Here is a 27,117-nt window from a genome sequence, read left to right on the forward strand (position 1 = left end):
TGCATTTCTATTTTTCTGAAAAATCTTGAGATGTCAGAGGATAATAATGCACTGGTTCTGAAGTCAGGTTTAGGTACTAAAAGGCCATATGTGCTTCGTGGAGAAAACACACAGTCAGGTGCACATGCTCTTCATGAAACTGCAATGCCTCTTAGCTGAGGAGCAGCAGGCTCTCTACTAGATCCCCTACTCTGGTTTTGACTTGGCTTGAGGTGACACACACAGATCCCAAATCCAGAGAAGAATGACATTCATTTATCTAGAAGACTCTCCCTAACTTCTAAGTAAACAATCATTTTGAAAACTAGTCACATTTCAAGGCATTTTCAATTCAGGAAGCTGGGAGAATAGAAGAGGCTTAAGTTATTTCATAATCCAGTTTCATTAGATTTACTGTGCATCAGCATGAATAAGTTACAGAGGGTAGACACATAAAAATCAATTTCTTTGCAGACATTTGTGGAGTGATAAAAGATCAAGCCAATCCAGCTATTAAAGTTTTTCAGCTTTAAAAAAAAAAATAAAAAAACCCTACTAACAATGCCAGTTACTGGCATGCTTCTAATGAACGGCCAGTTAGAGAATGCGGGGGAGTCAAATCACCTTCAGGTATAACTGAGCTAACATTAACACCTGTCCCCATCCTCAAGCGTCTTGAGGCCAGAAGCCCAGGGCATGAACCGGACAGCTGGTTGTTCAGAGCCACAACAGGGTAATATCAGATTGGAAAGACAGGCAAGGAGCAGCACGCAGGTGGCATCAGGCCAGAACCCATTTACTGAGCACTTACTAGGTGCCAGATCCAGTGCCTGATGCCTTATTAAATCCTAACAAGAAACAAATCTACTGGTGCATGTGCAAGTTCTAGGAAAATAACAAGAAAGAATATGCTCCACAAATGAACACCATTCTCATTAGATGGTTGTCCTAAGAAGAAGCAGGATTTGAAAGCAGACATTGCAAAGACCTGTCTTTTGTTCTTTCCTGTATTTGGTGGTTCCCAAATCAGTTACATATGGAAGGAGTCCACAAATGCCAAAAATATACAAATTCACATAACTGTAGTCAAGCAAATGTGAGGGATTCTCAAGGGTGACTCTGACTGCATTTTCTGCCGGAAAGTGCTGACTTCAGACTCTCACACACATGAGACATGATTCCATTGTACTTTCATGGTAGCACTTTCATTTCAAGTTTGTCATATTTTCAACACTTCAGAGAGCACATTTTGCTTTCCTAAGCGCAAGGGAATACAGTCCTTACCTCATTGGCTCCGACAGAGCTGATCACACAGCTCAGTTTCTGGTTGTCCTTGGACTCCAGATAGATGGCTTGACTCTTGTGGTACCTGCCAAAAAGGAGGCACAGATTTTAAAAAGGGAGATCAGGATAAAGTTTAAAACAAAACAAAACAAAACACACACACACAAACAAAAGGAATCACCTCTACACCAAAAATATAATTTAAAAAGTCTTGATCATATTTAGTTAAGAATCTGGATTAGGAAAAGTTTAATTTAAAGGCTTCTCTCCCTGCTAATCTTATGAATCGAAAACTTACATTCTTTGGTCCCTCTTCAGGGGAAGAGAAGAGCTGAGGAAAGGGTTAGCAAACTGTATTTCACTACTTTATTTGCACTATATGGTCCAGTTCAAAAAGTCAATTAAGAGTTGACCCCATAGTGCAGTGGGTTAGCCCTTTGTACAGGAAGTTGGACCCTCATGACCAACCATAGTTCAAATTCCAGTTCTGGAAGCTTGAAAAATACACTACATCCCTATGTATGTGTGTGTGGATGGAGGATAGGATGGAGAACTACACATATAAAAAGAAAATTAAAAAATGTAAAGACCTCTGTTTCCAGGACTGGCAGTGGGCATAACAGCTATGTTGCTGGACTCCCATGTAATTGACCACAGTTTGAATCCTCGACACGGTGGCTTAAACTCACGCCAGGTGCGTGTGCATGTGTGCCCAAGATCCTGAGAGCAGAATGGAGGAGAAGGGACTGCAGCATGGCCATCCCCCAGGGGGATGATTTCCGCTTTCTCTCCCTGTTTTTCTGGCAAGTACATGTGCCCTATAGCAAAAATCTCTATAAAAAAATATTTTAAAAAGACCTCTGTTTCCACTTTTTGATCCCACTCCCAAAACCCTATCGAAGGATGAGTACCCAAAATGAATAGACTGGCTTAAACGATTCTGTTATTTTCTGCTTGTCCTAATACCTCATCAACAGAAAGGAAGGAATTAAGTCCTTCCTTTAGTCATCCCTCAAACACACTCATTAAGTGCTTACCGTGCATAACTGACTGTGCTGGAGATTGGGAAAGATGCTGTCTTTCCCAAGGAAACCCAAGACCGCTGAAACTTCCAATATGGTTGTGTGTGTGTGTGTGTGTGTGTGTGTGTGGGGTGGACCCTGATGGGTGGAGTGAGGAGAGGGCAGGACATAAAATAGTCACATCTGGCAAGTGCTAATTAGGGGACATTCTGGTGTCATGATATACACCTGAGGATATCTGATAGGGCCAAGACAGTCAGGAAAGCTCCTCTGAATGACAGAGGCAAGACAGATGCTCCCCTTTCAGCCCCTGATCTATCCACCTAAATAGTACAGAGCAGGGTCACTTCAACTTTTAGAAGTTCAGGGATAAGGCCACGGATGAATGTGAGGGAGCCAGGGCCAAGGCCTAAATGAGAAAATAGAATGGAGGAGTAGCTGCTGGAATATAGAACTGGAAATACCAGCTGAAATACCAGGGCTGCTGACAGCCCTGGCCTGGGCCAGCCCCAGTTCATTCAAGAAGAAGCCTATGGGCTTTGGGGCCAGTGGGTAGCACAGGGTTAACACAACTGGATTCATACAGGAAAGGTTCTAGGTTCATGTCCCATGACCTCACTGAGCATGGCAGACATGTGCCTATTATCTCAGACTGCTGGGACTGGGAGTGGATTGTGGCATGAAGACCCTGCTGAGGGTACCTTTCTCTTTGTGTTTCAATCTTTCTCACATGAAACAAATAAACTTTAAAAAGAAGACTATGACCTTTGATTCATTCTGGCTTCACAAACCTATCTAATTAGATCCAAACTCATGTCAATTCCACCAAAACACATCTCCCAGGAAAGCATTGCATCTTATTTCTCTGGAGGAAAAAGGCAGGCCATTTTGCCAGCATAGTGAAATAATCTACTGCCAAGATATCAAAGTAAAGAATGTACTTCACTCCCATAATGAGCTTTCTCTAATCTAGGTTCTAAGAACTCTTTAACCAGCTACTTAGGAGCTGAAAAACTCAGACTTCTAAGTCAATTTACTTCCTGAAAATACTATTAAAAGAAAGCGAATTGGGGCAAGCAGGTAACATAGTGGTTAAGGCGCTGGACTCCCCACATGGCCGATCATGGCTGAGTCATGGGCCTGGCAGCCTGAAAATTATCCTGGGTGCGTACACATGCAGGCACAAAATCCCAAGAGGAGAATGGAGGAGAAGGAATCGCAGTGTGGGTATCCCCCCTGGGAGATGATTTCTCACTTTCCCTATCAATGTCTTTCTCTGGTGAGCATACATACTCAAGGAAGGAAGGAAGGAGAAAAGCAAGGAAGAGAGGGAAGGAAGGAGAGAAGAGGGACAAAGGAAGGAAGGAAATCATAAATGCAATTAAAACAGTGAGGCCGGTTGAGATCAAAGCTTTAAAGTCACTTTTGGTCATATATTAGTTGACGAATCTGGTCAGGAGACCTCCATCATGCTTGAGTATGTAATAGCATAAGGTCCAAATTGTATGACATGTGAGGAAAGGTTGAATTAGTCAGAGCAACACTAACACTACCCTTGGTTTCTCTCCGGCATCTCAACAACTACTAAATAGCAATGTCTTAAGCAATGGTTAGAATAAAAATACAGAAGAACATTTACAGTTATACTATGGAGACTGTGACTTATTAAAGTGATTAAAAACGCAAAACAAAATGCAACCAGCCTAAATAATTCTGACGCTAGCTTGTAAACACTTTAATAAAGAAAGGTCATGGGCACAGTATAGAAATGTACTACTATTATGGAAACACACTCAATAAACTGCTAAGTGGAGAAAAAACTTTGACTCTGTTTTTGTGCTTATAATAATATATGTATGTGTTACATGTGTAACACACACAGAAAAATGGATATATTCATGTATATTAAAATTTTATTAAAATGCAAAATATAAAAGAAGAATGATGGGAACCAGCAGTTAGCGTAATGGCTATGTCGCTGGACTCCCACATAGTCGACCGTGGTTCGCGTCCCGGACCCGGTGGCTTAAAACTCACGCCGGGCGCGTGTGTGCGTGCCCAAGATCCTGAGAGGAGAATGGAGGAGAAGGGATTGCGGCGTGACCATCCCCCCCGGGGGGTGATTTCTTGCTTTCTGTCTCTATGTCTCTCTCTGTCTGTCTGGTGAGCGCATGCGTCCTATAGTGAAAAAAACCTCTCCAAAAAAAAAGAATGATATTCCTTTTATTGTACAGTTTTCTATTTCCCAGACTAAAGAGGTATTACATATAATTAAAAAGTCTGTAACATTTTCTTATAAGTTACTGTATTGAAAACATCTAATAAAGATGGGGTAAAAAGAACAATATTGCAAAGGTCTGTTAAAGAGAACAGTTACTGGGGGAACCAGCAGTTAGCGTAATGGCTATGTTGCTGGACTCCCACGTAGTCGACCACGGTTCGTGTCCCGGACCCGGTGGCTTAAAACTCACGCCGGGCGCATGTGCGTGCGTGCCCAAGATCCCGAGAGGAGAATGGAGGAGAAGGGATTGCGGCATGACCATCCCCCCTGGGGGGTGATTTCTCGCTTTCTGTCTCTATGTCTCTCCCTGTCTGTCTGGCGAGTGCACGCGCCCTACAGTGAAAATCTCTCCAAAAAAAAAAGAAAGAACAGTTACTATGGAAGATTCTTCAAACAATTCTGAGATATATTATACCTTTGTTAGGAGTTGGGTTCTAAACACATCTGAACACATTTGACTGGCTTAAAAGTGAACAACAGAAGGATACAAAACAATCAGGTCTACTTCTGGGAAGTGGTCGGGGACATGGGCATCCAGTCACCTCCCAAGTCTATGTCCCCTGCAACCACTGAATGGTGGTGCCTTAAATGTCCATCAGGGCCTCTATTTATTCCATAGGAGGGCTGACCAGTGAATTTCCCAAAGCAACTTACTTCCAAACCAACAACCCCCAGTGCCCTTCTGAACTAAGAGTCCCTAGGATCTTCAGGGTACTCTTGCATACCACATAATGGCCTTAGGAAATCATTATCCCCAGCTATCAAATCTATTACATTTTTTAACTCTCTGAAAAGAAAAAGCCTCAAAATTTTAAATGTTTATATGAAGGGTTTTCAGGATAAAACCAAGGTTGGTTTTATGACAGGTCTGGCCACAGTAGTGTGCACTAGTAGATACTGCTGCCAGCACACTGAGCTCACAGGGGAGGGACAGATTCTAAGCCCAGCCCATCCTAAGAGTCAGGCACAGGGGCCTGGGGCCAGCTTCTTGAGAGGCTGAGGCAGGAGGATAATAATATATCAAGACTGACTTTTAAAAAAAAAAAGATAATACAAAGTATGAAACAATCTCAACATACAAGTTTACTTTTCAATTTCTAAATACTAAAAGGGGAGAAAGAATTCAAAATATATTTATATGTAAAAATGTGAAAAAGCAACATCAATAGTAAAAATAAAATGTACACTAGCATTATTTTGCCAATTAACCCATTTTATAAGCTGCAACTCAGCTGTTGAAAAAAACACTTTGTATAGCCTTAGAGAATAAGCCGCGAATGTCAAATTGACTTTATTACTTTATCACTAATGGAAATTCTGACCTGGGAATCACTACAATTAAGCTCTTAAAGCTTTTTGCCTCTACTATTAAACCCAAGGAACTAGAATTACCTCTATCATTTTGAAAGAAAGCAATTTTTTTAGAAGGTGAATCCAAAAGTGGGGGAAGGGGAAGGGGAGAGAAGTTATTTAATTCTGTATCCCACTAGGAGTCCTGATACTAATGCTTCATTTTCTAAAAAGTGAACCCTCGCTATAGATGTAGGACCTCAAGAAGTCCTAATTCTAGTTGAAAATACTCAGTTTTAAGTCGAGGGAAGGCTGGCAGGTTAAATCCATCTGAGCAAGTGGGTGACTTCATTTGATTCACATTAGCAGCCCCAAATTTAAAGTGAGCAAAGAAAAAACAGTCCACAAGTACCATCAGTTAGTTATTTTAAAATATCAGCTACTTTCATAGTTATTTTCTGAGAGGGGTCATTAGTCCAAATCAAAACGTGAGATAAACTTACAGCATGATATAAAACGCCTCAGAAGACCAAGGCAAATGGAAGATGCTTATCTTTCAAAATGAAAAGTACCTTGATAAGTGTTCGAACCAAGATGGGAAGTCTGAATCACATTCGTTTTGCTGGTTATTTAAAACTCAATGAAACGTGTTTTGCCAAAAAATACTGTTATACCAAAATACTCCACACCACTGGAAAGAAAGATAAAGTGATTGAGTTGACCTCTTAGCTACAGGCCCTGCCTGCCAAAGGGAAAAAAGAAAAGGCAAGACTTCACACTGACAAGAAAACAAAAGCCAAACACTAAGAGCCTGGTGAAATGTGAGACTGGTTCTGCAGGGTGCAAGGTGGGCCAAGAGTCCAGGAGCACCTTTCAATTGGCAACATGAAAGGGAGGGGCCCATCTTTCAAGGATGCACTACAAACTCTGATTGCTAAGGCCAAAGGAGAAAAATGCACAGAATACAGAAGAAACATTCTTACAGTGTATTTATCAACAGAATAAGCAACTTTAAATTCACTGAACAAGTAAACTGCTTCCAGAGAAAGTATTTTTTAAATGTCTGCTGCTAATGTAAGAAAATGGTGAAAATCCCTTCAAAATGCTTAGGGGGTTCTAACAAACCAAACCTGACCACTACATTCATAATATGAAACACGACTCACTGTGGATTCTTTCTGTAAAAAACAAGAATTTCATTTTACTGCATTTTCACCCTCAAGACACATCTCATAAAGTCTAAGGATTAAGCCCCCCAAAAAAAGAAAATCCAAAGCAACACATTTACAAAATGAACATCACTGGAAATATCGCAGGGCTTTAAGACTCATAGATCCGTAAAAATGTTAGTGATAAATCTCATCATTTTCAAAGACAGTTCTTATGTGTGGGCTTGATCTTTAAAGGTTATTTGGTTTTCATTATTAGAAACATTCTTCATCTTATTTTGCCCCAGTATGTTGAGCTGTTAGGGCCTGCCACCTAGTGGTAATGTGTTTTAATACTGACCGTTTTAAAGAATGCAAAAGAAGAGCCAAATTGGAGGGATAGAAGTCACTAAGATCAGGGTTACAGAAGAATTGGAAGCCTTCATCATTTGCTGAATAACTAACTGACTGAAACTTAAGAGCTGGAAATGATTTACTTTAGGCATGACTAGATCTCTAAATATTTTTGTCAAGAACATTATTATAAAGTAACCAATTAACATGAAGTTGGTTTTTATCTTTATTTTTTTTTTAAGAGAGATTTTTGCTATGGGGGCATGTGTGCTCGACAGAGAGACAAAAAGAAATCATCCCCCAGGGGAAATGACCATGCCACAATTCCTTCTCCTCCATTCTCCTTTCGGGATTTTGGACATGCACATGCACACATGCACCCGAGGTGAATTTTAAGGAACCAAGCCTGGGACTCTAATCATAGTCAACTACATGGGGATTCAGTGACATAACCATTATGCCATCTGCTGTCCCCTGTTTTTTGAAAGCTCAAAAAAATTCAAAATAACAGTAACAATAGAAATGAAATGACAATAACATTAGAACAATAACAATAGAAATGAAAATAGTTATGGACATTGGAGACATTGTGGAAGGAGAGTGGGAGAGGGGAAGAGTGTAGGGGAAGGAAAATAGGGAGAAAAAATAGAGAAGTAAGACATCTGTGGGACATAGAAATGGTTTACTACCTGTTGATAACATATATAGTATTCTCAACTGGACTGGTCTGAGGTGTATTTCATATTGGATAAATTCTCTTTACAAGCTAAATGATGTATAATGACTGAATGTATAAAACAGTAATTTCAAAAAAAAAAGAAAAAGAAATTATAGTAATAAATATAATACAGTGGGGTCAGCAGATGGTGAGGTGGTTAAGGTGCTGCACTCCCATAAGGCTGACCACAGTTCAAGCCCCAGACCTGGTGGCTTGTTCTCACGTGTTCTCTCTCTCACTCTATGGAGAGCACACGTGCCCTACAGTAAATTTAAAAAATAAAAAATAAAATAAATTATTTAAAAACCAAAAAAGAATGCTCAGTATAATCGAGTAGAAAGACAGAACATGACCACTTGACCACTATGACTTAACCAGCATGAGAGTAAGCTGCATAAGGACAAAGAATAGGAAGAAATATATCAGAATTAAAAAAGCTATAAGAAGATGGCAGGATCAGGGTGATTTAATTCCTAGCAGACAATAAATGTCTGTTGAAAGAATAAATGTGTGAGCTTTTAAGGTTCTTTCATATTGTTTTGCCATTTCCTCCACAATGAAAAACCGCTGGCATTCTAAACTTTTCAAACGGTCTTCAATTTAAACTAGCCATGTTTTAAGGACACAATTTCCCCAAGTAGAACATTTTCCATAGTAGAATACTTCTGTAGCCCGATGATGCATGAGTAAAAGGCACTGTTGTCAAATAAAAAACACCTGCTAAATCTGAGAACTGCATGGTGCACATTAGCATATCACAGGGCCCAAGGAATTTGGCAAAAAGAAACCATTTATCTTAATTAGCTTGATCACCCCCCAAATGGATTTGACCATAAAATCCTTTAATCCATAGAACGTCTATTAACTTTAGCACACAAGGACAGAATTAGGAGGAAGCAGTGAGGACATACTCCCTGGCCCCAGTCAAAAGGGGCACCAAGGAAATAAGTCTACAGATTCTAATACAGTGACAGCAGCATGGGTGAAGGGGGAAGACGTACCATCAATAGGACATGTTTCTGGAAAAGGCTGCTGCAAATATCAATGACTGCTGATACTTTTTAAAATGGGATTCTACTGTTTGAACTATGTTAGTTAAGCAGCAGACATGCTCTGAAGTAACTGCTATCAAAAGCCTCAATTCTCTAGGGACCAGCAGTTAGCGTAACGGCTATGTCGCTGGATTCCCATGTAGTCAACCATGGTTCGAGTCCTGGACCCGGTGGCTTAAACTCCCACACCAGGCGCATGTGCGTGCGTTCCAGAGAGGAGAAAAGAGGAGAAGGGATTGCGGTATGGCCATCCCCCTGAGGGGTGACTTTTCACTTTCTGTCTCTGTCTTTCTAGCAGGCGCACATGCCCTATAGCAAAAACTTCTCCAAAGAAAAAAAAAAAAATGTCCCAACTCTCTACGTGATTCTTTTGAGACTCTTGGGAGTAATTTGTTTTCCTATGACTTACCATCTTTTGTCATAGTATAGTTTGCCATCTTCTATCCGAGCTTCAAATCTCTGGGCTGGAGACTCTGCAGGCGTGGCAGGCAAATGTTCAGGAGAAGATGGAGATGCTGGAGGAACCAGAGATACTTAAATAACTAAGCAAATAACAAACACTGTAAGCTCACTAGTTAGCATGCATTAACTGAAACACTACCAGAATGTGGTAATAATCATGATCCTCAAGCCCTTAGCAGGGGAATGCAACAAATTTCTTATATATTACTTCTAACTTGATCCTGAAAGCAGTCCCGTGAGGTACAGATAACCTCACCAAATGGAGGAGAAATCTGAGGCTTAGGAATGTTAAGGTCAAATGCACAAGTGCATAAGATCATTTAAACTACCAAAACCTGGTGACCATCAGAAGCCAAAAGGGCTAGAACTAAGAAAATCTCTTTGAAAAATCAAGTCACTTCTATTAAGGCATAAGGAAAATCATGACATGCTTTTCTATACAAAAATGCATCTTGACTTTCCCAACAACCCAACAGAACTATGGTCAGTGGGTTCAAATTATCTAAATCCACACATCTACTCACATAACCCCTTCCCCATCATGCCCTGAAAGCTCAGGACATCTCTGTAGACCCTGGTGGCCCTCTGGACGATATCTAGAGAAAGAAGAATCTTGTTTTTCTTCCACAAGACTCAGTGAGTAGAGTCATGTGTGATTAATGACAGTGCTTTAAATAAAATTTTCATTTCCAATTCAGAATTCTAGCTGGCAACCTGGTGTGGACTCTCAGGTGCTCTCTGGAAGGACGAAGTCTGAACACTGAGGCAGCCTCTTCTCTAAACACGGTTGGAGCAGCCTGAGAGAACCTTACTGGAGTCAGACCATGAACAGCCACTGGACAGTAATGCTTGGTGGGACTCAACTCCAAAAAGCAAGGAATACTGAAAAATTCTTCTGGCTTCATTTTCAAAAACACCTGCATATTTAAATCTTATGCCTGATACCTACACAGAAGGAAACCCAATTACATGTATGTTTTACAATAAATCCAAAGGAAGACGAAAACATAGCAGGTTATACAATACAAAAAAAAAAAAAATCAAGGAAGAATACACTTAAGATCCCCTTATATTTTCATAATGATCGACATTTTATTTTTGAAAGCTGCAACAATTCTCTGACAGGTATTAGTGTGCTTTTCCAACAATATGATAAAAAGATTGCACAAATGTCAATAATATCATGCACTTACCTGGTCTCTTGGGTGACTTAAGCTGTGGAAAGAACAACAAAAAATCTTAGAGAAAAGCATTTCAGATGCAACTTAGGGTGTCAACAGGATCATAATGACTTAACGAGTAAATGTGAACAAAGTAAGGTGGAAAATCATGTCAAGCCTGTGCTTTTAATTCAAACTATACCTTATTTAACGTTCTCAGATCCTCCATGATCTGTTCATCTGTTAACAAATAGTTTAGCTGGGGTGTTGAAAGTTAAAGGAATATATCTAAAAAGTATGGTTTCCAAACAAACAGAAATCAACAAAATAGTCCCAGTTCTTCAGAACTTAAAAAGTGTTATTATTTTAAATGATACTTAGTTTGCTTAAAAATCTGATTATCTTATTAAATGGCGTAGTACCCAAGTATACAAAAGAATACATATACTCCACCTTACAAACTAAGAAGGGGGAATGGGGTACGGCAGATGGTGTAATGGTTAAAGTGCTGGACTCCCACATGGCCAACTACAGTTCAAGTCCTGGACCTGGAAGCTTCAAACTCATGCCAGGCTCATGTGTGAGCGTGCATGCCCAAAATTCCAAGAGGAGAATGGAGGAGAAAGGCCATCCTCCTTGGGGTGAGGGATTTCTCATTTTCTCTCTCTCTGTCTCTCTGGCAAGCACACGCACCCTATTGCAAAAATCTCTCTTAAAAAAAGGGGGAGAGGTGATAAAATTCATTAGGTATCTATAACAGTGAGAACACAGGAAATAGTAAAATAAGAATCTCATCCAAAATTTGTAAGGGCTTTTGTTCCAAAGATCTGAAGAATTCCTCTCCCACAATACACACAAGGAAGGTTAATTGTTCTCCAGCAACTTAAACTCTCACTGTGAAGAAGATGAGGGAACTGTAAGTTATGCCATTTCTAGGTAGCAGAAAAAGGACTAAACCATTTTGGGCAAATAGCTATTAATTATCTCCTCAAAAGAATTAGAAGCAATGTAGCCTCTCTATTTTCATGACTAAATTGCTCCTTTAAATTATTTTTGTTTTGTTAAAGGCTGCCTGTGCTCACTGGAAAGAGAGAGAGAGAGTAAAAAATCAACCCCATAGAAGATAGCTACACTGCAATCTCTTCTCCTACTCCATTCTCCTGTTGGAGTTTGGGGCACACATGCATATGTGCCTAGTGTGTCTTTTAAGCCATGGGGTCTGGAACTCAAACTGTTAAGTCAGCCATGAGGGATCCAGCTGCCTTAACCTCCGACCACCTGCTGGCCCTAAACTGTTTATGTCCGACTGAAATCCCATTTGCTTATATGTTGCAATCCACTATTTTAGGAACACAGATAATGGAGGCATATAAAGGCAGAAATGAAATCACACCAAGTTTTCTGTTTTCCCTGAATCCTGAACTATTAAAATCAGGGTGAACTTTCAGCCCAAAATATATTTTCAATAACTACTCTCCCATTACATACAGCAATAATCGAGGACTCCAATAATAACATGGCCAATAACCAGTCCCTGGATACACATGCTTTCTGATCAAATAAGTACTATTTTCTGTAGGACAATGGCCATGCATACCCTATCAAATGGATAAGCAAAAGAGCCAAGTCTTTTTAGGGGAAAGCAGGGGCTAAAAATTTCATGCAAATGGATATCAGGAGCAGGTTTTCTCCTCTTGTCTGGGATAGGGACAGGATCGTTTGGTCGCCTCCGCAATTTTCTGGTCATGATGGGTTTCACCTCCATAGAATCTGTGGCAAGAATAAAACAAGTGAATCTATACCATTCCCATGAAGTCAGTCAGAATTTCTACCGCGGAAGAATATCTGTCCCATAGCCACCCAATCAGAACTGTCTTACTAGAGATGTTTGGTCTACACCTGGCCCAAGCCAGATACCCTCCATCAGACTTTAGCAAAAAGTTTATGTTTGGGGGGTCAGCAGGTGGCATGGTGGTTAGGGGTACTAGACTCCCACATGGCCAACTACAATTCAAATCCCAGACCTTGGGGCTTGCTTTCTCATTCCCCCCACCCTCTCCCAGTCCTTCTCTGATCAGATGAAAAAATAAAGTTAAATAAAATAATTCTTAAAAAAAAAAAAAAGAAAAAGAAAAAGTCTGTGCTTCTAAGATTCAGATCGGCTGACCTAGGCACTTGACCCTCCAGAAACGGAGCCCTACAGGCTAATACTGTAGCCACAGCAGGCATTCCTCCTGCATCCACAAAAACTAGGGGATGACCCAGCCGTAGTGGCACAGTAGTGCACCACTCAGCGATGCCAGATCCAAATGGAAGGCCAGGGTTCAGTTCCTGGATCAATCTGTACATAAGGGAGGGGCGGGGAGAGGAGATGCATGTGTTCCCATGATCCTGGCTTCAGGAGAAGGTGGGTGTGAGAATCCATTGAGGCCACCTATGCCTCTCTGAAGGGAGGGAGAGCAAGTGGAAGGATGGATCAAAAAATTAGAAAATATGCCTTCTCTCCCACAGATTAAGAGGTCAAAGTGGATAGGCTCTGAGATTGGAAGATACTTTCAGGTCAACTCAGCTGACTAAGTTCTGTTGCTCCCCCCAGGGGGGGAGGGGGGGTTGTAAAAGCTATTGATGAGGCCCAGTGGCCTCAATATCAACATTTTTATATTAAATCTTTAGTTACAAAGTCCGATTCCTTTCCTTCTTTTTTTTAAAATGTTTTTTTTTTTATTTCATTTATTGTTATTATTATTTTTAAGTTTGCTATAGGGCATGTGTACTCATCAGAGAGCAAGAAGCAAGCCACCAGGCCCAGGACTCACACCTCAGGTGGCCATGTGGAAATCCAGTGTCTTAACCATCACACCACCTACTGGCCTGAGATAGAGCCTCTTTTCCAACTCCTGCACTTCTCTCTGCAGTCTGACACTGATGCTAACTCCATCCCTGATCTCCCCTTCCCCAGTTGCAGTCGTTCAAGTCTCTGCTGATTTGTCTCAAGACCCAATTTAGTTGGCTTGTTCCTTAAATACTTGTGATCTCAGGGACCTAGTCAGTCGGTGCCTGGATCTTAATGAATCTCCAGCTCAACCCAACTTTCAGAATGGCAATCTACACCCACGTGAACTCATTTCTTTTTGTTTCCCCCTCAAGGCTGCCACTTTTCCTGTGTCTCAGGGCATTCAACCATCTGCCTGGCCATGCTATTAGGTTGTCAAAAATGTCATGCACATTTCTGCATAGAAAAACAGAAAAGGGACCAGCAGATGACGTAATGGCTACGTCACTAGACTCCCATGTAGTCAACCACAGTTCAAGTCCCGGACCCGGTGGCTTAAACTCACACCAGGCACATGCGCTTGCATGCCCAAGATCCCAAGAAGAGAATGGAGGAGAAGGGACTGCGGTGTGGCCATTCCCCCTAGAGGATGATTTCTCACTTTCTGTCTCTCTGTCTCTGTCTTTCTGGTGAGTGCACATGCCCTATAGCAAAAACCTCTCCAAAAAAAAAAAAGTTGCAAGGAGCCAAAGGTGCAATTGTATTTAAAAAAAAAAAAATCAAGGTACAAACAGCTACACAGAAGTGACATAATCAAATACAGCTGTCAACTGTGAGGCTCTGCAATATTCAGACCTAATTTGAAAGACAACATGTAAAAGGAGCACATCCCATTCAAGAACACCAGAGAAAAAGCACATAGCCCAGCGACATTATGGAATAGAATGTTCTGTCCACCAGGGGAATCGCTGAGAGTGCCCTGCTCTGAAGGCTGCTGAGACTGGAGCATGGAGATGGTGGGCAACACACAGGAGGGGAATTCAAAAAGTTCATAGGGGAACAGAATTACAGCATGAGTTTATTTTGGTACAAAAAGTTTTTGAAAATCCATAGATTTTCATAACATGCATTCTCCATGAACTTTTCGAAGGCCCTTTATACATGATGGCAATGAGCCAGGTAAAGGTATAGCTATGAGGATCTGGGAATAACTAAGTTCGATCACAGCCTTACACTCAGGAAATCATAATTGTTTCACTTGCAAATCAGAAAACATAAGCGAATTGTTCTATGGAGTGGTAAAAATCAATCCATCTTATTAGCCTGATCATGGCACTAACCCAATGTATTTTATCCAAAACCTGTCTACAGAAGTAAGGTGCTTGGAAAAGTCCCTAAATTGATCAGCACGTCTCAGCACGTCTTCACCACTATCGAGGAGAGACAGCAGGGAGCAGTCCTGGCTACTGGCCTGTGTAGAAGATGGGATCTGAGGGGCAGATGAGCATATAGTCACAGCCCAAACACGACAAGCAAGATTACCCACTTAAATCATGTTGCTCCAATCCCAGGTTTGTCTAGTTGGTTTCTAAGGTGGGTTTTTCATAAAGGGATGCGACGTCCTGCCTATCGGGGTCCAAGCCTGCCTGGAATTCCTTTTTGTCACTGTAAGAAACATCATGACACTCTGAGTTAATAAAATCAGTCTCTCGAGTTTGCTCAGGGAGAGTCTAAATAAACGAGCTCAATCTGGGGAAACTGATCCAATTTCCAGAACTAAAGCTCAGACCTCAGAGTGGGACAAGCCTGAGAAAGACATCTGAGCCAAGAACCAAGTCTTCCTGTCAGATTCTGTGCACCAATCACAAAACATCTCCTTCTGACTTACACTAGAAAACCTCTCTGATTCAGAGAGGCTTCAGTGGGGGTACTATTTGTAGAATCTTAATGAACATCAAATTAGAAAACCTCTCTGATTCAGAGAGTACTATTTGTAGAATCTTAATGAACATCAAATAGTCCAGACAGACTCAGGGAGTACTTGGGAGAGAAAAATACCCAAGAAGCAAGGAGATTAGGTCTACAACTTCTCTCCAAATCATCTTGGATATGCAACTATCAATAGTATAAAGTCTACCACTCTACACACCACGAAAGCTGATAGATACGGACACACAAATACACACCAACATTAGGTCTGCCATCTAAGAAATGGGAGTGCAGGTTGAATCAGTGCTGGGTAGAGAGTCATTACAACACAGTCTCTATGGAGAGATAATTTGATAACATTACTTATTCGTAATTAACGTACAATTGCCAGTTCACTGGTTGGCCTTTTGTTTGGCACTTCCTAGACCTATTCATTCACTTCCACCACTCATATGCCTAAAGTGTGGAAGTGCAATAAAAGGTTCATTTTAACAAACAATTTAAACATTAAAACAGACTCATGTTTGTGCAGGTATGGGGAAAAACATCAGCTGCAGTGATTCAAAGGAGCATCATTAAGAAATAGGATATAAGTGGCAAAAAGAAAAGGCACTGCAGAGAAAACACTGTACCAGATTGGTAATAATCTCCAAACCCAGGATAGTACAACATGGGGTAAGAGGAAAGGCCCGCAGCTAAGCCCAGCACTCCTTGCCCCTCTCTAGTGGGCTGGCAGGCTCATCAATGCTGTCACAATGATGCAGTGGGAACTATAGATGGCAGTGGGTAGGGATAGTAAAAATCAAGGTCAGATTTTTAGAAGTCAAATTAGAGTAGGCTAAAGTTGTCCATGATGAAAGGATGGTATTTAAAAGGTGAACAAGGGGCCAGTAGGTGGCATGGTGACTGGGGAGCTGGACTTCCACATGGCCAACTACAGTTTGAGTGTCAGACCTGGTGGCTTCCTTTCCTCCCTCCCTCTCCTTCCTTCTCTTTCTCTCTCTTTCTCTCTCTCTCTCTCTCTGGTGAGCATATGTGCCCTATAGCAAAACTAGAAAGAAAAAAATTATGTTGAGTAAATAATTCTTTTTTTAAAAAAAGTAAATGAGCCCTTCTCTCTGCACTCTCAACCACACTGAATAGCCAGATCCCACAACATCAGCATCAGGAAAGAATGCTTTAGGTTGACAAGCCCACTCTGCCCAAACTCCAAGTCATCTTTCATTCTCTCTCTCCAGCTATTTGTGAGAACCTTCTTCTCCTTGCCTTGACTTCCAGTGTCCCCTACTCACTGGGGAATGTTAAACATTATGTGAAACTCTCTGCTCCTACAGGCATATAACCACGCAGACCTTAAGTTTTCAAAAATCAGTAAAAACAAGCTAGTCAGATCTTTACCTTCTATTTCAACACTGCCTTCTGTTGGGGAAGATGGGGAAGTCATGTCAGTTTTCTAACTAGCAGAACATCAGCTACATGAGGACACAGACTTTCCACTAGCCTGAATTTGTAAATCACTTAGTACCACATGTATCTATGATATCTATAGATACCCCATATAACATAGTGGTTAAGAGAACATGCTTGCGGGACCAGCAGCTGGTGTAATGGTTATATTGCTGGATTCCAATGGAGTTGACCGTGGTTCAAGTCCCAGACGCGCCAGCTTAAAAACCACTCTGGAGCGTCTGCATATGTGCCCAAAATCCTGAGAAGAAGTTACGGCGTGGTCATCCCCTCTGGGGGTCATTTCTTGTTTTCTGTCTCTCCAGCGAATGCATGTGCTCTATAGCAAAAATCTCTCTTTAACAAAAAGAAAAGAGAGAAGGGACCAGCAGTTAGCATAATGGCTATGTCGCTGGACTCCCACGTAGTCGACCGCAGTTCGAGTCCCGGACCCTGTGGCTTAAAACTCACGCCGTGCGCGTGTGCGTGCGTGCCCAAGATCCCAAGAGGAGAATGGAGGAGAAGGGATTGCGGCGTGGCCATGCCCCGGGGGGCGGGTTCTCGTTTTCTGTCTCTCTGTCTCTCTCTGTCCAGTGAGTGCATGCGCCCTATAGCAAAAACCTCTCCAAAAAAAAAAAGAGAGAACATGTTTGCACACCAACCCATGGCATTGGTGGTTGAAGTGACTAGATCCCACATGGCCAGTTAAGCAACTTCAACCCAGTGGCTTGAAAAACACACCAGGCATGTGTGTGTGCACCCTAAAGCCCAAAAGACTGTGGTGTGCCCATCCCCGATAGGGTGCTTTTTCACTTTCCTTCTCTCTCTCTCCAGGAAGCACATGCACACTCCAGCAATTTAAATATACCAAATAAAACCAAAAAAAAAGAGAGACAGAGAACATGCTTGAACATAGCCAAATTCCAGTTTAACTACTATCTCAGTGAGGACTTTGAACAAATGACTCCACTTTTCTAAGCCTGCTTTGCCATCAGTAAAATCAGGGTAATGACACCCACATCAAAGGAAGCTACAGGAACCAAATGAGATTACAACTCCTGATTTCTGAGTGTTTGCTCTGTGCTCCAGCCAGGCATCAGCTCACCTCTTCACAACAACTCTTCATAGCGGACACCACCACTTTCCTCCTTGCCAAATAGTAAACTCCATCTCAAAACTAAGTGGGTGGCAAGGCCAGGACTTGCCCTAGGCCCACTGGACTACAGAGGTAGTGGTAATATTTTTGTGTAATGCCTAGCTTGGATATAAAACTTCTATTTTGAGATTATAATGACTCGTAGCACCAGCTATGAATCCAGCATTTTCTGAAAGAAATTCAGGCTCTACTGAGGTCCTGAGTAGCTTCCATAGGGGCCTGTAGGTTAGAAGATGCCCTAAGTGAGCAAGACCTTATAAAAGAAAATGAAGTGGCAATTATTTGGGCTGCTGGAAATAAAGAGAAGGTGGCTGCTCTATAGACAAAATGAAAGCAAAAATAGTAAAGTGGCTTTTTAAGATTATGTTCTCATTGAATATCTGAGGTATTTATAATCCTTCCTCATCTTCAGAGAACAGACACACTCAGGTAATTCTACCTACGGGTCCACTGGAAAAACATGACACAATTTTGCATAGAAAAACATGTCATGACTTTTCCAACGACCCAACATAACCTCAATAACCTCACTACCCAACCCCTGGAAGTGGTTAGACATACAGGATCTCAGCCTCCTTCCCAGGCCCTCTGAACAGAGAGGCATTTCATCAGGACTCCCAGGTTCCCACACATAAAGCGGGGGAAGCACTGGCCTGTACTCATCCTAAGATTCTTTACCTACAGAACACCTTTCTGCCTGTACAACCTAGTTTTCAAAAGTTCTCCACAAGAGGTCTGGGTGAAGAGTACTCCTGCTAATCCTTGTGGCGATCTGAAAATGCTTTAGGTCCTATTTGGACAGAGTAGATATCCAGATACACCTGTTACTAATGGGTTATTTGGACTAAGCTTCTCATCAACCTCTTATCTACTTTGCTTTAAAAGACAAGTTCATATTGAACCAGAAGAGATTCTAAGAAGTACCTTTTCTGGCCAGAACTGGGCAACGTTGCTATTGGGCACCAATCCACAAAGATGAAATAAGTCACTCAATTAGAGGAATGAAATCAGGCCTTTAATCCAACACCATAGCAGCACCATCTGTGGAAACGCTAATTATCCTTCTAGCTCCAGTGCCTTCTCTTTCGACACATTATCATTACCTTGGCAGTGCTTTCCATACCAAGGGTACCAAATAGCTTGAGGAAGGACATTGGTACCTTTAATGCCCATAGATAGCTTTAAACACTTCTGTAACCTCTTTTATTACATTACAAATGATTTCCCTGGATTGATTTGTCTTTTCTGCCCTGGCAGGCTCAGCCTTGAGTCACTGAGGATGACTCCTGTCCCAGTTAAGATTCTGGCTATAAAACTGCCTGGCCAAACAATGTCCACTGCTTGTCAATAATTAGGATGCCAAATCACAGGTAAGGTGATGATCCCCTTCCCTGCAGATGGAAAGGGAGCAGCTATCAACTGACAATATTTCCCACTAGCCTAATGAAGGGTCCCGAACATCTGGTGGCTCTAGCAGAGAGCGATGAGGCATTCATGCCAGGCCCAGCTGCTATCGAGGAAATGGCGTGCGGGTCAGAAAACAGGCAGGCAAGCTGGTTCCAGACAAGGCAGCACAGTGCTGTTAGTCTAATTCAAAAAGCACCTCTACAAGAACAAGACAATACTCTCTGAAGATGCTATTTTAGTATCCATTCCCCTCCCCCCCTACACACACACACACACACACAATTCTGAGCTGCTTTTAGAGGCCGTCAAGAAACTCACTTCCTTAGCCAAGTCTTTCAATGAGACAATTATCAGGGGAGAGATTTTTCAAGAGTCAGACCCCACTTTAGACGCAACCACATTCGGTCTATCACAGATCCTAAGAGTCTAGATCAATCGGAGGGCCACGTTGGTTCACGGCACCAGAAATATACAGGGCAAACACAGACCTTAACAGATTACTGTTAGTTTCAAAGTCAGGCCCAAGGACTCGCACAACACACTGCCCTTCCTATAGGAATTCATTATATTCAGACAACCCAGAGCTCCAGTACCTTCTGAACATAATTGTAAAAGTTAAATTTGGGGGTGGTGCAGAAGGGCACACCACCTACAAATCCAAGTGGCAAATTTAGGGCTGACTTGCCCTGTACCGTTTGCCAAGTTCAAAGTAACTAGTTCAAGCCAATTCCCACTCTGTCTTCATCTAGGATGTATCAGTCTACATATGGCAACAGAGGAGTTGGCCCATATTGCCTTTCCCTTAAACCTGCTTACAACCTGCTGAGTTCCCGTATGTTAATTAGCAAATCCTAGAAGGCCAAGGAGGGACAGGCTGAGTCTTACATAACTACTACCTCTACTAGAAAACAGTTTAGCTATACTGTTGGAACTGCACCAACTATTTCTGAGATATTCACAGTAATGCCTGGGGGACAAGATCTAATAGCACAGATGATATTGCCAAAAGCCTTTGTGTTCACATTTAGGTCAAAGGAAGACCAAGTCTTCTCTATAATTCAGACAGACAGAAAAAATAACAAAGCAGAGGGATTCTCATCACCACAGATGGACTTGGATCATTCAGGAACCTAACCTAGACACAATGGCAGCTAACTCAGGAATAAAGTGAATTTATGTTATTTACTGCAATTCCTATTAAAGGCTACCATTTACTGAACACCTATTGTGCACCAGCCACTGTTTGTGGCACTCATACTTCTAGTCAGTTGATTTTTTTTTTTTAATCTTATCTTTTTTAAAGAGAGAGAAAGACAGAAAGCAAGAAATCACCCCTCCAGGGGGATGGCCATGCAGCAATCTCCTCCCCCACATTCTCCTCTCAGGATTTTGAACATGCATGCACACATGCCTGGCCAGCACTCATATTTCTAAACACAATCCTTTCAGATAGGGTATGACTGCCCCATTTCGGAGGGGCAAACAGAGAAGTTAGCAAGTTGACTAAGGCCACACAGGCAATACATGGTGAAGCTGCAACACTGATCTATGATGTCAAAGCCCACCCTTCTTTCACCTTGTCTGCTCTCAAGACCAGAGGAATAAGAGAGGCACCATCCAGGGCTCCCTGCAGGGTTCCCCCACCCTGCTCATAGAGCTTTCATACCTCCAGTCAGTTCCATTGTTAGCTTCTCATTTTCAATCATTTTCTTCTTTTCTTCTAACTCAGCAATCAGGTTCTCTTTCAACTCAACCTTCTTGTCTTCAAATTCTTTCACTGCTGCCTTCTTTTCTTTAATGTAATTTCTTTCCACTTGTTCAGTCTGAGCAAAAGAGAAACAGAGGCTAGGGGTACATGGCGGTGGAAGGGAGGGCTCCTACTCAGAGTGCAGCACTATCCTCAAAAGCGAAGAAAATACTGGGTTGTCAGAAAAGTCATGACGTATATTTTCTCTGCAAAAATGTGTCATGACTTTTCTGATAACCCAATACCTTTACTAGGTATATTCACATAGAAACAGGGTAGCTGGGAGCAAATTTTCCAATGAATGCATAGAGTCGAACCACATGATTCTGTCTTATTTTTGAAAGTACACTGCATTTCCTACTTTTTTTTCCCATGTCTTATTTTATGACTTTTATGTTAAAATAGAACATAAGTTTCTCAAAGACAGCACATAGTCCCTTTTAAGAACATAATTTCAGGGACCAGCAGTTAGCGTAATGGCTATGTCGCTGGACTCCCATGTAGTCGATCGCGGTTTGAGTCCTGGCCCCTGGGCTCAAAACTCATGCCGGGCATGTGTGCGTGCATGCCCAAGATCCCGAGAGGAGAATGGAGAAGGGACTGCGGCATGACCATCCCCCCTGGGGGGTGATTTCTCACTCTCTGTCTCTCTGTCTTTCTCTTGTCTGTCTGGCGAGCGCACGCGTCCTATAGCAAAAACATCTCCAAAAAAAAAAACAAAAAAGAACATAATTTCAGCGGCCAGCAGGTGGTACCGTGATTAAGTGTGCTGGACTCCTACGTGGCCGACTGCAGTTCAAGTCCTGGACCTGACAGCTTGCTTTCTCACTTTCTTTCTCTCTCTGTCCCTCTCTGGCCAAATTAAAATAAATAAAGTTAAATAAAATAATTCTTAAAAAAAAAAAAAAACACAATTTCAAGGAAAAATAGAACATTCAAGATGAAACATCTATATCCAAAATTACAATATTTTGAGGCCAGATGGTATGAGCTACAATTATTTTTTTAAAAGAATTATTTTATTGTGGCCAACAGGTGGCATGGAGGTTAAGGGTACTGGACTCCCACATGACCAACCATGGTTTTGAGTCCTGGACCTGGCGGCTTGCCTTCTCACTCTCCCTCTATCTCACTCTGTCCCTCTCTGGTCAAATTAAAATAAATATATGAATAAATAAAGTTAAATAAAATAACTCTTAAAATATTATTTTATTTAATTGTATTTTTTTTTTATTTTAGTTTGACCAGAGAGAGAGGGAAAGTGAGAAAGCAAGCTTCCAGGTCCAGGATTCAAATCACGGTCGGTCATGTGGGAGTCCAGCGGACTTACCACACCTCCTGCCAGCCCCACTACAATTACTTTTGATACTTATGTTAAGAAAAAACTAAAGATGGTCACTTATTAGGTGCCTGAACCCTGAAATACTCAAACAATGAAATTAAACTAACAAAAACTGTCTAAGTGTCCAATTTTAAAACCTCACCACTGTGTTAAATGATGAACAAGGGGGTTTATGGAGGGCTGTGGGTGTGGACAGCATGATCCTTTAGGCTATGAGTGACTGTGTGTTGAACTCACTTCATATTGCATGATTCCTAATAATGTGACTCTGATAAACCATGACTTTCCCAAAAAGTACTCCCACATCACACACACTAGTCACCCTGGAACAGTATGTCACTCAAGATTCAGGCCCCAGAGATAGCACCATAACCTAGTGGTTAACCAAGGACAGAATCCCATCCCCACAGGCCTCAAAAACACACTGGGCACATACATGCATGTGTGCCCAAAATTCTAACAAGATGTAGAGGCAGAAAAGAAGGAACTGCAGTGTGACCACAAACCACTGTGATGATGGGGAGAGAAGGGTTTTCTCCTTCACTCCCTCTTTCTCTGGTGAACACCTGGGCCCTCTGGCTCAGGCCTTCATCTCTGTATACAGCACTGACGTTGACAAAGAAGCAGCCATAAGGAGTATGCAGAATAAAAGAAATATTAAAAAATCTGCCTTGCCTGGTCCAGAGAGTTTCAGCTGTAAAACAGAACTGCTGAGCCAATTCAGAGATTGGGCTGCTCCAAGGTCCAATAACACATTATTAGGCCATTATAATTCACACAAATGGCTTTAATGTGAGATAAAAAGCAAGAAAGCAGTGAGGGATGAGTATCCCTTAATCCCCTGTGATAAGCAGAGGCTGCTCAACCAACAAATGGAGATAAAATGTCAGAACAGAGACCAAATGCCCTTTAGTCAAACGGAACCATGAAGGCTTCCAAACTTTCTATCTGACCATAGAAGGAAAGGCCACTGGATTGGAAGAACAAGACTCCAGAAAGAACCCACAAGCTTTGGGACCAGCAGTTGGCGTAATAGCTATGTTGCTGGACTCCCACATAGAGGCCTGCGGTTTGCTTCCTGGACCTAGTGGCTTAAACTCACGCTGGGCCCATGTGTGTGCGTGGCCATGATCTGGAGAGGAGAATGGAGAAGGGACTGTGGCATGGCCATCCCCCTTCGGGGGTGATTTCTCGCTTTCTGTCTCTCTGTGTCTCTCTCTGGCTAGAGCATTTGCCCTATTGCAAAAACCTCTTCAGAAAAAGAGCCCACAAGCTTTAAGAAAAAGCCTACAAACCAAGATCCATGGTACTTACTTCCAGCTGGAGGAAGAGTTCTGAAAGAGAGAAAAAGAGCAATTAGATTTGCTAGCCTGTGTCACCTCTGAGACAGTGAGATGGTAGGATTCATTTAGAAGCAGTAATTGCTTTCTGGAAAGCACGTTACACAAAGCAAATGTTTTCATCAGTAAAGTGTTGACATACACGAAGGGGAAGGATGCAAGAAGTACTCATGTCTAGTTAAAATGTGGCCCTGAACACAATCAGCTCAAAAACAAGCAGCAAGAACCAAACTCCCTTGACAAAATAAAAGAGACACCCTCTTTCACTCAATCCACATACTCAAATGGTCCCCAAAATGGCAGGATAGCAGGAAGAAATTACTCCAGAAGTAAGTCCAGGTCATGATTTTTAGAGCACAGTGTGAAGGGCACTATGTGGGAAGACAGGGCACCCCAAGGATCCAGAGGACAGATGTTCTAGACCTCCTAGGGCTTTCCTTAGTCTGCCATGCTCCACTCATGCTTGTACCTCCACCAACAATGCCCTTGGCCTCTCGGATCATATTCCTGTTTCTGATCAAATGCAGCCTCTCCCTGGGCCTTTGCTGATAATCTTTCACTCATCAAGCTTCTTTCAGACACCTTAACGTATCCACTCAACCATATTCAACAGCTTATTTAGTACCCACTCTGTACCAGGTAATTAAGAATTATTCCCTAGCAGCTACCTCCATCATCAGATTATGAATCCCTCTATAAACCCAGTACTTGAAACAAGACAGGTCAGTGGCTTCTCATTTTTTTCAGGGTGACAGCAGGTCTGCCACATATGGTTCACAAAGACTGTGGGTGAACCAGTACTTCCAGAGGATGCTATTCATAGTCTGTCACAGTGCCCATAACATACTTTACAGAATTTTGAGACTTCTAGGAACTCCAGATTAAGGGCACGGATGTCAATGAATGGTTACTGAATGAGAAAACTGAGTTAAGGGACAAGCCACACATTTTCTCTGATCACTTCGGCACTAGAAATTGCTGGGTACAAATGCCCAGGCACACCCAGCCCAACACGCTCGCTCCCGTGCTGGCTTCACTTGTACCACACATGAATGGGCCAGACATGCGAAGTCCTACGCTGTTCTGAGAAATCACACCTGTGCCAACAAGTCAAAATGACAATTAGCACATACAGGAGGTGTGGTGGTGGTTGTTTTAGGTAGAGCAGCCAGACGCGACATAACTAAAGCAGATGGATTATCTCTACATAAAATGTGCTTGTAAAGCTCTAGTCCTGATTTAGAAGCTCTCCAGCATTTTTACCTGGGGGGAAGAAATGTTTATGAAAGAACACGTGAAAACAACACTGAGAATCTACAAGTGAAATTAAGAAAAATAACTCAATATTCACCCTGCTGTTCTAGCTTAAGAAAAACAGCTCACAGTCATTTTCTTTCCTTATTTATATCTTAAACAGTACCCTGAGGAATTAGCACTTCCCCCTACAGACAGGAAAATTGAGCTTCTAAGAGTAGCTACCCTATTAAAAACACAGACCTCAAGTGATGGAGGTAAGATCCATGACCCTCTCTTTCAACTATGTCACCTCCTTTACCTGCTAAATGGAAGACTTGAGGAACAAGGCTGAGGATTTTAAAGATGTCCCGGAGGGCCAGCTAGGTGGCACAGTGGCTAAGGTGGCTGGATCCCACATGGCTGGCTGTGCTGCTTGTGTCCAATGCCCAAAATCCCAAGAAAAAAATGGAGAAGAAGGGAATGTGGTGTGGTCATCTCCCTAGGGGCAGGAACTTCCTCACTTTTCATTTCTCTCTCTTCCTCTCCCTCTGTCTCTCACATGCCCTACAGCAAGATTTTTTTTTAAAGTATTTATTTTTTTAAGTACTTATTTTTTGTTATTTCTATTTTTTAAAATTTGACCAGAGAAAGAAACGGAAAGTGAGAAAGCAAGCTGCCAGATCCAGAAGTCAAATCATGGCTGGCCATTTGGGAGTCTAGCACCTCACCCACCATGCCGCCTGCTAGCCCCTGTTATCGCAAAATTTGTGAAAAGAAAAAAAATAGCTGTCCCAAGAAGGTGCCTTAGGAACTTAGAGTAAAACGGAGAACTGCAGAGATAGACAGGATGTACATGGGCAGAGAGCCAACAGCTGTGGCCATACCCCCAGTACCCTCATACCCTCAGCTCTTTTCCTATCTGCTGGTATAAACTGCACTTCTCACTGTGAGGGAGAACAAAAGACTCCATCCACAGAAAGTTGGTAAATCGCTAATCAGAACTGGAGAGGAAAGCAGCATGACAAGGGCTTCTAGACTTGTCATTTTCTCTATCTTTTTATTTTTCTGATTTAAATTGCCAGAGGGCATGTGCCCTCGCCAAAGAAAGAGCATGCATGAGAGAGAGAGCTAGATCGAGAAAGGGAGAAAGCACCTCTTAATGGTGCATGGTCATGCTGCACTCCTCTCTTTTCCATTTCTCCATCCTGTCGGGATTCTGGATACACATGTCCAGTGTGTTTTTCAAGCCACAGAGGCTAGGATTCAAACCACAGTTAGCCATGTGGGATCCAGCTCTCTTTAACACTAAGCTATAAGGCTTGCCTTGTTTTTGTTTTTTAAAGACAGATTCTCATTTTGTCAGGATCTTCTTGCCTCAGCCTCCCAGCTTTGACTACAGATGCACACAATCACATTCAGCTCTTTTTTAGACAGGTGTCTCTGAGTTGCCCTCCAATAAGCCTCTCACATCAGCCTCTAGAACTGCTAGGACTACACGTACACATCATCATGGCAGGACTTTAGGTTGGACCAGGAATAGAACCCTGGTCTCCCACATGGCCACAGATTGCACAATAAGGTATCTTAGCAACATGCACCACTATGGCTGGGCCCTAGACCTCATTTTAAATCCAACATTACTGGGGCCAGCAGGTGGTACAGTAGTTAAGGCACTGGATCCCAAATGGCTGACTCTGCAGTTCGAGTCCTGGAGCCAGCAGACTGAAAAACATGCTATGTGCATGTATGCCCAAAATTCAAGCACAGGATGGAGGAAAAGGGATTGTAGCATGGCCATCTCCCACAGCAGGGGGTAGGGGAAGGTGGGTTGGGGTGATTTCTCACTTTCCCTCTCTCCAGTGAGCGTAAGTGCTCTATGAAAACAAAACAAAACAAAACAAAACAAAACTACTTCTACCACTACTGGCATAAACTCCCTGCTTGCACTTAACAGGTCAGCTGATGAGCTTTTCCATTTAACAAATAAATGA

At 42.1% G+C, this 27,117-nt stretch overlaps 1 protein-coding gene across 1 annotated transcript in view; it reads right to left on the bottom strand.

Moving 5' to 3' along the window:
* SUDS3 (SIN3A corepressor complex component SDS3) overlaps nucleotides 1-27,117 on the bottom strand; it is a gene marked incomplete in the record, with an annotated part of 42,313 nt that overhangs the window by 5,615 nt on the left and 9,581 nt on the right. Inside the window, 7 exon segments of the mRNA XM_014588977.2 lie at nucleotides 1,264-1,348; nucleotides 9,538-9,643; nucleotides 10,784-10,805; nucleotides 10,953-11,014; nucleotides 12,425-12,520; nucleotides 21,128-21,284; nucleotides 23,865-23,884. Coding sequence (XP_014444463.1) covers nucleotides 1,264-1,348; nucleotides 9,538-9,643; nucleotides 10,784-10,805; nucleotides 10,953-11,014; nucleotides 12,425-12,520; nucleotides 21,128-21,284; nucleotides 23,865-23,884 — 548 coding nt within the window.

This window comes from Tupaia chinensis, unplaced genomic scaffold (assembly GCF_000334495.1).
Source record: "Tupaia chinensis unplaced genomic scaffold, TupChi_1.0 Scaffold000320_1, whole genome shotgun sequence".
Classification (NCBI taxonomy): Eukaryota; Metazoa; Chordata; class Mammalia; order Scandentia; family Tupaiidae; genus Tupaia; species Tupaia belangeri.